The sequence below is a fragment of the Aquarana catesbeiana genome, linkage group LG07, assembly GCF_042186555.1.
Source record: "Aquarana catesbeiana isolate 2022-GZ linkage group LG07, ASM4218655v1, whole genome shotgun sequence".
Taxonomy (NCBI): domain Eukaryota; kingdom Metazoa; phylum Chordata; class Amphibia; order Anura; family Ranidae; genus Aquarana; species Aquarana catesbeiana.
The window spans coordinates 170,872,966-170,885,292 of NC_133330.1; the positions used below are offsets into that span (position 1 = coordinate 170,872,966).

A 12,327-nucleotide genomic window follows, 5' to 3' on the forward strand; every position below is an offset into this window, starting at 1 on the left:
TACCCTTACCTCTCTATATAAGCTTTGATGTAGCTGCTGTGGAAGGAGCAAAGGGGAATACTATACAGTGTCACCAGTGTGACAGTTCTAGATCTGTATCTAATATATAATAGGAAGATTGTTGTTGAAATGATTGGTCTGATAAGAGGCTCCGAACCTAAAGTATCTTATTTTTGGGGGTGACTAATGCTCCCTTTTATCATTAAATATTGTTGCAAATATAATGCATATATGAGGGTTTGTGGCTTGAAAAGTAATTCTTTAAACAGTGCAGCTGCTGTTTCATGGTAGAAAGAGCTAAGGCTGAGAGGATCTGCCTCTGATGACCTACAATTTTAAGGCCCTAAATATTTTTATTAAATTGATACATTACAACCTTGTAATTTAATGGAAATAAACTTAACATAATGGAAAGAAACATTGTGAAATAAACTTTAAAACTAAAATCAAAATTGTAATACTAAGTGAAATCCATAATTGGACTGAAGCTATATAGCAGCAGGTAAAGGTATTATCACAGGAGAGAAATCAAACCATTATCTGGCAGCTTGCGCATCATTCTGGCCAAACCCCATCAATCATCTTCAAAAGACAAGCACAAAGCAGAAGGTTCATGGATATTGTAGTAATTTTTATAAAATAGAAGTAATGTAATAAAAGTGAGTTTTACTTTTATTTTATTAAAATTACTAATCTATTTTGTGAACTTTTGTTTTATCCTTGCTTTTTAAACGGAGGTGAAAAATTATCAATAAATGTTAGACCCCTTTCACACTGGGATGCTTTCAGGCATTTTAGCGCTAAAAATAGCGCCTGTAAAGCGCCTGAAAAGCTCCTCTCATGCCTCCCTAGTGTGAAAACCTGAGTGCTTTCACACTGGAGCGGTGCGCTTGCAGGATGGGAAAAAAAGTCCTGCAAGCAGCATCTTTGGGGTGGTGCTGGAGCGGTGTATACACTGCTCCCAAAACCCCCTGCCCATTGAAATTAATGGGCAGTGCTGCCAAAGCACCTGCAAAGCGCTTCAGCAGCGTTGCGACTTGGGTGCTTTTAACCCTTTCTTTGGCTGCTAGCGGGGGTTAAAAGCACCTGCTAGCGGCCAAAAAGCGCCGCTTTAACAGTGGTAAAGCGCCATTGAAACTAGCAGCGCTCTACCGCTAACGCTCCCCAGTGTGAAAGTAGCCTTACTGTTGAAGAAAAGAAAATATATGCAATATGGTTGACTTACTAAAAAAAATAAACTGTTCACTGTATTAATAATACAATAAAATTTGTGCAATATGTACTGCTCAAAGATGCATAAGCTTAACTAACCGGGACATATTTCAGTGTTACACTTGTGTATTTCTGTATCCTTGCCAGCACATCCTCTTCCATTATGCAAAGGAGTAGGGCTGTCACAGGTGCGATGCCTCCTCCTCTGGCCTCCATTGCATGTACGACTACATGTTCCCCATGCGCTCCATGGTCCCCAGTTTCCATGAACTACAAAATAAAACTTTTTGTTAAACACTGATGTGCAATGTACTATTTAAAATGTTCTGTATATTTTCTCCTTCCCTTACCACCACCTATTCCACTTTCCCCATAAACTTCCTGATTTCCTTTCCTTTCCCAATGCTCTCATATGTTTCTATTTCTGGCTGTTGGCTTCAAGTCCCCTTGTGGCAAATCTACTATCTGCTTATTCTCTATAAAAGGAGCTATCTTGTATGATGCCAACCCTACACTATTTCCTGCATACTTACAATCCATAAATTGTCTTGGAATAATAATAAACCTTTTTGAAAAATATGTATGCTTATTATGTTCATGAGCCTTTCTGAAATGTACACCACATTGCCAAATGTTTATAGTCTGTATATATTATGGCATAAAGATTATGGCAACCTCTTGAAAATCAATAAAAATCTAATTGTATGTAATAGTGGCTAGAAATAAACAACCATTTGCTTGTATGAATTATTTAGCTTGTAGAAACAGCTGTGTTGAGACAGAGTGGTGATACACATAGAGTTTGACATGGAAAAACTGTGGTTTCCTTTTTTATTATTCCAGCTGCAAGGAGCCAAGTAGTGAAAATATAAGAACCAAGGTCATCTGGACACACGGACGCATCAGACACTTGAGAATTCCCACTTCTGAACTCTTACAAAACTTCACTAAACCGATATCTTCATATATTGGTCCACATATGAAAACACTCCATAAATGAGACAAACTGCTACCTGTTTAACAAACGGGTGTAAAAAGCAAGAAGACATACAGTAGCATGTATGTGTATAAACAAAAAACAAACCATAAAAAATGTTAAAGACACACACTAGTAAATATGAAACTACTTACAGAAAGCCTGATATATATAGTATTTATAGTATATAGTATATCAAAGTGTCAGTACTAAAACGTTTTTCAAGCCTTACCCCTGCTTTGAAAATTTTAATGTGACACATGGTAGAATTAAAAAAACTGATAGAAGTTGCACAGCACAGAATTCAAGATGATCTCTACCTGGATACCGATTTGGAGCTGCATAAAGACTAGTTGCAGTGTATTATAGGACATGCAGATTAGTCTTGAAAGAGTAACATTTCCTTGATTGCTAAATAGCATTAGAAGCTCATTGGTTGGTGTCCCTTGTTCATGCTATTACTTTTAAACATACCGGTAAGTCAAATCATTCTTTAATATAAGTATTTATGTATCCATTGCATAATAAAAATAGCTATTCTGAATATATTTTTACTAAATAGGTCTGTTGTCACTTTTAGGTGCTATTCATACTATTGTAAATACAACAACGATGTATTATTAATAAAATTAGTGCAAAAATATGAAGAAAATTAAGAGTAAAAACAATCAAAGATCAATGATGTATTGATCGTTTTTAATCCTGTGTCCCTTAATGAAACCCAAAAAATAGATTTTACTATGTTTATAAAAATCCTGTTTTCTTAATCGTTCATCAAGGAACAAAGGGCCAGGAGAATCAAGAACACCGGGGGTTATTTACTAAAGGCAAAGTCACTGTGCACTTCCAAGTGCTCACTGTAGATCTGATGGGGACATGCACAGAAAATAAAAAATAGGATTTTTTAAAACAGCTTACCTGTAAAATCCTTTTCTTTCGATGGACATCACGGGACACAGAGCCTCAGTAATTACTGATGGGTTATATAGGTATCACTAGGTGATTGGACACTGGTCACACCCTAATCAGGAAGTTCAACCCCCTATATAATCCCTCCCCTTGCAGGGATACCTCAGTTTTGTAGCCAAGCAATATAGTGTATTGGAAGAGGGGCGGGACCTCTGTGTCCCGTGATGTCCATCGAAAGAAAAGGATTTTACAGGTAAGCTGTTTTAAAAAATCCTATTTTCTTTCTCGAACACCACGGGACACAAAGCCTCAGTAATTACTGATGGGATGTCCCAGAGCAATGCTACCTGAGGGGAGGGGAACCACAACCAAGTAGGGTGCAATCAGACCTGAGGACCCAGTACCGCTGCCTGCAGCACACTACACCCAAAGGCGATATCCTCATGCCTTTTCACATCCACCTGATAAAATCTGGTGAATGTATGAACGGAAGACCAGGTTGCGGCCTTGCAGATTTGAGCCATAGAGGCCCAGTGATGCACTGCCCAAGAAGCACCAATAGCCCTTGTGGAATGTGCCCTGATCTGAAACGGAGTAATCTTCTGCTTCAAACCGTAAGCTTGAATGATCAATTGTCGAAACCATTTAGAAATGGTAGCTCTTGATGCTGCTTGTCCTCTACTGGGACCTTCTGGCAGCACAAACAAAACATCCGTTTTGCGAATCTGAGCAGTTGCTTTCAGATAGGCCTTGACTGCTCTTACTACATCCAAAGAATGTAGTGACCTTTCTTCCGGAGAACATGGATCTGGAAAAAAGGAAGGCAGAACAATGCCTTGGTTTAGATGAAAATCTGAAACCACCTTCGGTAAAAAACTAGGATGAAGGCGCAGTACCACTCTATCATTGTGAACAATCAAATAAGGCTCTTTACAGGAAAGAGCTGCTAATTCTAGCAGAAGAGATGGCTACCAGAAAAATTAACTTCCTTGTCAGCAAGACAAAAGGAATCTGACGTATTGGTTCAAAAGGCTGTTTCTGTAACACAGACAGAACCAAGTTCAAATCCCAGGGGTTTAGGGGCGTTTTAACCGGAGGATTAAGCCGCGTCACCCCCTGCATAAAGTTTTGGGCCAAGAATGCGAAGCAAGTGGCCGTTGAAATAATATTGATAAAGCCAAGACCTGGCCCTTGATGGTACTCAAGGCCAGCTTCATCTCTAATCCCAATTGTAGAAAATCACATCTTTTCTGGAATGCCAACCCCTGGATTCACACCAGGATATATAAGCTTTCCAGATTCTCTGATAAATCATTCTGGAAGCTGGCTTCCTTGCATTGATCAAGGTAGATACCACAGAACCGGAAAGTCCACGATTCTTCAGAACGTGGGTCTCAATAGCCAAACCGTCAAATTTAGCATTTGTAAGGCAGGATGGAACACTGGACCTTGAGATAACAGGTCTGGGCGTACCGGTAGGGTCCACGGGGAACCCACCATCATCCTTACTATTTCTACATACCAAATCCTTCTGGGCCAAGCGGGGGCCACCAGAAGTACCGACTTCCTTTTCAGCCTGATCCTGCGAAGGAGTCGTGGCAGTAGCAGAATAGGCGGGAATGCATAAATCAGTGAGAACCGATGCCACGGAATCACCAACGCATCCATCCCGCATGCAAGAGGATCCCTCGTCCTTGCCACAAATCTGTCTATCTTTTTGTTGAATCGGGATGCAAAGAGATCTACATCTGGGACCCCCCATCTTTGGCATATGGCCCAAAAGACGTCGGGATGCAGAGACCATTCCCCTGGGAGTAACTGTTGGCGATAGTTCGCCTGCCAGTTCTCTATCCCTGGAATGAAAAACTGCCGATATGCATGGCACCTGCATCTCTGCCCAGGCTAAGATCTGGATCACCTCCCTTTGAGCAGCTCGGCTCCGGGTGCCTCCCTGATGATTGACATAAGCCACTGCTGTGGCATTGTCGGACTAGATCCTGACCGGCCAACCCTGTAGCCTGGTAGTCCAGGCTTTTAGGGCTAGATATACCGCCGGATCTCCAGAATGTTGATGGTTAGGGTCCTCTCGGTCTTAGACCATAGCCCCTGGATCGCAGACTGTTCCAGAACTGCTTCCCAACCTGACAGACTGGCATCTGTTGTTACCACCGTCCAGGTAACCGGTAGAAAGGATTTCCCCTTCTGCAGGTTTTCGGGTATGAGCCACCAATTGAGGCTCTGACGCACCGCATGCGACAGGTGCATCGGAAAGTCTAATGCCTGAACCTTCTTGTTCCAGGCCAAAAGAATACTGTGTTGCAGTAGTCCTGAATGGAACTGAGCATAGGAAACTGCTTAGAATGAAGACCCCATCTTTCCTAGCAGCCTCATACAAAGGCGGACAGAAGGCCCCTTCTTGGTCCTGACTGTCAGAATCAGCTCCCTTAAAGCAGATATCTTTGCCTGAGGAAGAAACACTTTCCCCTGGCTTGTATCTATGATCAGACCTAAATACTCCAGTCTTCTTACTGGGTTTAGGAAAGATTTTCCTGGGTTGAGGATCCAACCTAGATGTTCCAGATACTTGACCGTGGTCCTCAAGTTCCCGTTCAAGGAAGCTACCGACCGGTCTATCAAGAGCAGGTCGTCTAGGTATGCTATGACAGTCATACCCTGAGCCTTTAATCTGGCCAGAGGAGGAGCCACGATCCCTGTGAACACTCGAGGTGCAGTGGCTATCCCGAAAGGCAGAGCCACAAACTGGAAATGGCGCCCTCCAACTTCGAAGCGCAGAAACTTCTAATGAGTAGGAAAAATGGGCAATGTAGATATGCATCTCTGATATCAATCAATGCCAATAATTCTCCTCCCTGCAGGATGGAGACTACTGTCCGAATTGATTCCCTGCGGAAGGACTGAATCCTTAAGAATCGATTCAGATGTCTTAAATCCAGAATGGGTCTGACATCCCCATTTGGTTTTTGGACCGTAAAAAGGTTGGAATAGAAACCCAATCCTTGATCCTTTGTGGGAACCACCCTGATGACCTCTTGCGACAAAAGTCGCTCTAACGCAAGAAGGAGCGACTGCTTCTTCTCTGGGTCTCTGGGAACACTTGATCTGAGGAAACGAGGAGAGGGAAATTCTTGGAACTCCAGCTTGTACCCTAAGGTTACCGCGGAGATTACCCATCTGCCCTGGTAGTCCTCCTGCCAGAGCTTTGAGAACTGTAGCAGTCTTCCCCTCACTCGAGCGAGCGGGGGCGCCCCCTCATAGAGAGGCCTTAGTGTCTTGTCTAGAAGACTTCTTCCCCCAGGACTTCTTTTGTCCCTGGGGTTGACTCTTGTTTGTAGCCCCAGACGGAGGAGGCCGTCGTAACTGCCTGGAGGCTGAAGCCCCTGGTGCTGGGGAGAGAGTCCATTTGAAAGAGGGACGTTTACTCTTCTTCTTAACAGGTAAGAGAGTACTTTTCCCACAGGAGATTCTCTTGATATAGTTATCCAAGTCTTAGATAGCACAGCTATCCCCACATAACCGCAGGTAATCGCAGTGCACTGTGTCAGCTGTGGATAACAGCGCCGAGCTGCTCAACGGGAAAGGAAAAATTATTTTTCCTTTCCCAATAAGCGACAAGCATGGGGATCCGACTGGGATCCCCGCCAATGCCCGGCACTGTTTGGTATGAATCTTGAGGGGGAACTCCACGCCAAATTTTGATTAAAAAAAACGGCATGGGTTCCTCCCCAGGGGCATACCAAGCCCTTAGGTCTGGTATGGATTTGTAAGGGGTACCCCCTATGCTGAAAAAACGAAGTGGGGTCCCCCCCAAAATCCATACCAGACCCTCATCCGAGCACGCAGCCCAGTCGGTCAGGAAAGGGGGTGGGGATGGGCGAGCGCGCCCCCCCTCCTGAACCGTACCAGGCCACATGCCCTCAACATGGGGGGTGGGTGCTTTGGGGGAGGGAGCGCCCTGCAGGCCCCCCCACCCCAAAGCACCTTGTCCCCATGTTGATGAGGACAAGGGCCTCTTCCCGACAACCCTGTCCGTTGGTTGTCTGGGTCTGCGGGCGGGGGGCTTATCAGAATCCGGGAGCCCCCTTTAATGAGAGGGCCCCCAGATCCCGGCCCCCCACCCTATGTGAATGAGTATGGGGTACATGGTTGTTGAGGGCATGCGGCCTGGTACGGTTCAGGAGGGGGGGTGCTTGCCCATCCCCACCCCCTTTCCTGACCGACTGGGCTGCGTGCTCGGATAAGGGTCTGGTATGGATTTTGGGGGGGACCCCACGCCGTTTTTTAGGCGTAGGGGGTTCCCCTTACAATCCATACCAGACCGAAGGTCCTGGTATGTTCCTGAAGGGGGAACCCATGCCGGTTTTTTATTTAAAATTTGGTGTGGAGTTCCCCCTCAAGATTCATACCAAACAGTGCCGGGGATCCAAGTGAAACAGGGGGTGTGTGTTGATTATGAAGAACATGGGCGTGAGGAAGTATACTACTTTTAAATGTGATACTACTTTACAAGTCCTTACTTTTATACTTTTCGATCATTATATTGTCCTTTTGATTCTATCACAGATACCCTCCCGATGAAGCGGCCATTGCCTGCAAAACTAGTTGAGGAAAATGACATCTGTGATATATTGTCCTATTGTGATTCTCCCCTTTTGGGGTCAGTCCTTTCACTGGTGATATATTTGTACCAGGTAATAGCGAATACTAATGCGCAAACCACAAACCTCAGCCAAATATTCAGAGCAAAAAAGGATAACTGATAGAGCTGCCACAATAAGGGTGTTCCCACACCAATAAAGAAGATCTAACAAAATAATAAATTAAGTGGCGCTAAATCACATCAGTTAGGGATGTAAAACAACTGGGTATACATGGAGATTCAATATCGGAAAATCCAATAAATCCTTATGTCTATGATCATTAATCTTCCATCACATTGGGTAACTAAGGATAAAAGCAAAATCAGAGTTACTTCAATAAATGGATCCAAAATAGCCTACTCCCAAAAAACTACCATTAGTGGAGCCTCACAGAGGAAGAATATATATTATCCGGGAGAAAATCTTCTGATACAAAAATTATTCATAAAAACCCATCAAATTACTAAAGTGCCTACCCATAATTCATGACACAAATGTGTAAATAAATAAATAAATATGAACCAAAGCAATAAATACACCCTGAAATAAGTAGATATATTTGTACCGCTACCATGTTTTTTATCTGTAAATGATGATTTGTTTTTTGGCATCAATAAAATCCTTTGTAATTTTTATATTCTGTTATATTATTTAAAAGTGCTTTGCCTTACTGTACCGTGATAGTCCAATTGCTCCCATGTTTTCGTGGCAGCCTAGTTGGGGACTAGGCTACCAATTTTTGCGATTCAATTATTCCTGGATGATGGTACAAGTTCCTATTAATCCTTATTTTGGTACCCACTATAGAGGTTATATTTTATTTTCAAACCTTATGGGAGTGGTTAAACATAGCTTGCCAATGGCTTTTATGTTTTGACAGTTTCCAATTCTTCCTAAAGGTGGCAGTATAAACCAATGTTCCTGTTTTTACTGTTCCTGTGTTTTTTGATGAACAATTAAGAAAATTTCAGGTTTTTTTTATTCCCTTTAACTGGACTAGGTATACAAAGGAAGCATAAGTTAGAAAAAAAAACAGAAAATAAGCTCCATCAACTCAGACAAAATGGGAAACTTATTTAATTTTGGAAAGAAAATGAAGCTTACTAGGACATAAGTCTCCATTGCAAAATTCATTCTCAAAGGCTTTCCCTTTACACTTGTGGCCTCCGTATTGTGGTTGTGGACTGGAACATTCACGAGTTCTTTGTCGAAGGCCTCCACCACAGGAAACACTGCAGGGTGTCCAACTTCCCCAGGGCGACCACTTCCCATCCACTGTAAGAAAGATAGAAGGACAATTATGTGAAAAAACACTTGGTTCCAGAGGATTTTTGTTCAGTATCAAAAAAAGTCTTGAAAAAAATTATTATGAGGTAATGATACTTTGTTGTCAGAGATTATCTTTATGCACTATCACACAAGAAATCCTTTACATTTAACCATGTATAATGAGTCCAACAATGTTATATATTTTAGTAGATATGGAAACAACACATAAAAATAATTGAAAGTACACGATAATACATTTTTTTTTACCTGGACAGTGGCGTATGTTACATATTTGTGATTGCGTATCTTGTCCTTCACAAAATGTTCCATCCAAGGATGGAGGTGGATTATTACAGAGCCTTGCACGTATCTGAGTTCCCTTCCCACATGTCTTACTGCATGGACCCCACACTTGCCAGGAACTCCATTCTCCATCAACTAAAATAAGTGGAAAGAATCAGTATAGCATGTTCATGTTATAAATCTGGTAGGCTATTTAGCTAAAATGATATTTGCAGATATACCTGTATATTAGGTTTCACAGTTGGTTAATTCTGTATTTACAGTAAATGTATAACTTTCCTCAATGACATTTAGTTAGTCAAAGCACTGTGAGTCATAAATAATTGTCTTTTTGCACTTGTTTTCACCTTTTTTGATTCCATGTTGCATTTCAGTGCTACCAACTCTGTGGAGCCAGTTCCTGTCCACATTCATGCATGCTTATACAAGAAACAGTTCACCAAACTAATAATGTTCAATTTCAGATCCATATAATTTGACCTCTTTTTAAAAAAAAAAATCAAAATATTATTCAGTCAGACAAATCCCTTGCACTTTCATGTCATCCTTTTATGGATCCTATTTGTATCCGTGGAGAGTGAGTGCACTGAGTACGCAGTATTGTGGCTAGGCCATGCAATACTTGAGATTCAGAAACCTCTATATTACGATGCCCACTCGCAGTAGTTACTGTTGTGATCCAAGCCATAAATCATTTCTTCAAGTCATGTACTTCTTTAGGATAATAATAATAATCATAATAATATCTTGGAAGTGTGTGCATCCAGAAAAAGCTAGCTCCCTCACTAGACATCAGTTTCTCCTTTCAGGGACGTACTTCTCATCATTTTTTTCTAATATATTAAAAGAACATTTCCTTGTATGAGTTCCACAAGATTTATTTAAGGTTATACTCTAATTTCCTTTCAATACATAGTTAGTCAAACCTCCTGCTTAGTGAAATGTACATCAGGTACCATGGCTCGGGGTGCATAGTCCATGTTTCTGCATCAGCACAATTCATATACATGGCAAACTGTATCAAAATACTAGAGCCGCAGTGTAGGTTGCATCATTGCAACCACATCTCCCTTATTTCTGGAGAAATGTGCAGTACATTTCTACCTATCTATAACTTTTTTTTTCTCATGACATCTTTTATAATATTTAATATATTGCATATATTGGGTCAATGTAAGTTTATGTATATACAATAAATACAGCCTTTGATTTCTTGGTTACATACCAAAGCTGTGCTTCAGAATAAAAAGCACCCCCAAATTCTTGATTTCATCCATGGGGATAGAGGGTGGGGCATTTTTTTCTCCCTAAACTACCTTCAGTCCCAGAGTGCTTTTTTAAATTCTTTATTTATTAATTTAATCAAATCATACATCAAGTAATTTAGTTTTAAACATATAAGCCATAGGGGTTACATTAACAACATCTACAATATGATGCAGAAATGTGGACAAGCAACCGTTAAATAGTAATTCTTGATGTCAAACATATGCTAGATTCTTTTGTCCCAATAAGGAACACTGACCAGCATAGGCATGCACACAGGGGGTGCCAGATGTGCCTGGCACACCCTAATTATCCTGTGCAATGCAGATTTCCCTTGCTGAATGCCCCCAACCAGTAGCAGCTGAGGCTACAGAGAAAGGGACTGGGGAGTCTCTATCCTCAGTCTCTTTCTCTGATATTTCACCAAGATCCTAAATGGGGCTCCTAAAAAATTGTAAAAAAGAAAAACATCATTTAAAAAAATTTTTGTAAAAAAAGAATTTAAAAAATAAAATTGTAAAAAATAATAGCAAAATAAAATAATAAAAACAAAAAACTACTGACACTAATCTCATCCCTACTGACACCGCCCACTGCTTTACTGACACCATCCTCTGCTCTACTGACACCGTCCTCCGCTCTACTGACACCATCCACTGCTCTACTGCGCATGCGTATTTGAGCTTTGGGGTGCACACCCTAATGCAATAGGCTGCGCACACCTTTGCATACCAGTGTGGTTGTGGGTTTGGTAATAACTAAAATTTTGCTTATAGGGGGTGGGGGGAGGTTTTATCCATAGGAAAAATATGTTTGTTAGTGATATAGAGGATAAAGGGAGGAAGGAGGGGTGTTTGGGAGAGGTTAAACCTAGGGTAGTGTGGCCTCCATATGTCTCTATTCCCTTGCTTCTTTCACATATATCACAGGTAGGGATGAGCTTCGAGTTCGAGTCGAACTCATGTTCGATTCGAACATTGGCTGTTCGCCAGTTCGCTGAACAGCGAACAATTTGGGGTGTTCGCGGCAAATTCGAAAGCCATGGAACACCCTTTAAAAGTCTATTGGAGAAATCAAAAGTGCTAATTTTAAAGGCTTATATGTATGGTATTGGCATAAAAAGTGTTTGGGGACCTGGGTCCTGCCCCAGGGGACATGGATCAATGCAAAAAAAAAGTTTTAAAAACGGCCATTTTTTCGGGAGCAGTGATTTTAATAATGCTTAAAGTGAAACAATAAAAGTGTAATATTCCTTTAAATTTCATACCTGGGGTGTCTATAGTATGCCTGTAAAGGGGGGCATGTTTCCCGTGTTTAGAACAGTCTGACAGCAAAATGACATTTCAAAGGAAAAAAAGTCATTTAAAACTACTCGCGGCTATTAATAAATTGCCGGTCTGACAATACACATAAAAGTTCATTGATAAAAACGGCATGGGAATTCCCCACAGGGGAACCCCGAACCAAAATTTAAAAAAAAAATGACGTGGGGGTCCCCCTAAATTCCATACCAGGCCCTTCAGGTCTGGTATAGATATTAAGGGGAACCCCGGCCAAAATGTAAAAAAAAATGGTGTGGGGTCCCCCTCAAAATCTATACCAGACCCTTCAGGCCTGGTATGGATTTTAAGGGGAACCCCACGCCAAAATTTATAAAAAAATGGTGTGGGGTCCCCCCAAAAATCCATACCAGACCCTTATCCAAGCACACAGCCTGGTCGGTCAGGAAAGGGG

At 41.6% G+C, this 12,327-nt stretch overlaps 1 protein-coding gene across 1 annotated transcript in view; it reads right to left on the reverse strand.

Moving 5' to 3' along the window:
• The window catches only part of HMCN1 (hemicentin 1), a 656,490-nt gene that overhangs the window by 131,749 nt on the left and 512,414 nt on the right, over window positions 1-12,327 (reverse strand). The window contains exons 90-92 of the mRNA XM_073592871.1: window positions 9,292-9,462; window positions 8,860-9,030; window positions 1,312-1,482 (exon numbers count right to left, since the gene is read on the reverse strand). Coding sequence (XP_073448972.1) covers window positions 1,312-1,482; window positions 8,860-9,030; window positions 9,292-9,462 — 513 coding nt within the window. The remainder of the gene's footprint in view (window positions 1-1,311; window positions 1,483-8,859; window positions 9,031-9,291; window positions 9,463-12,327) is intronic.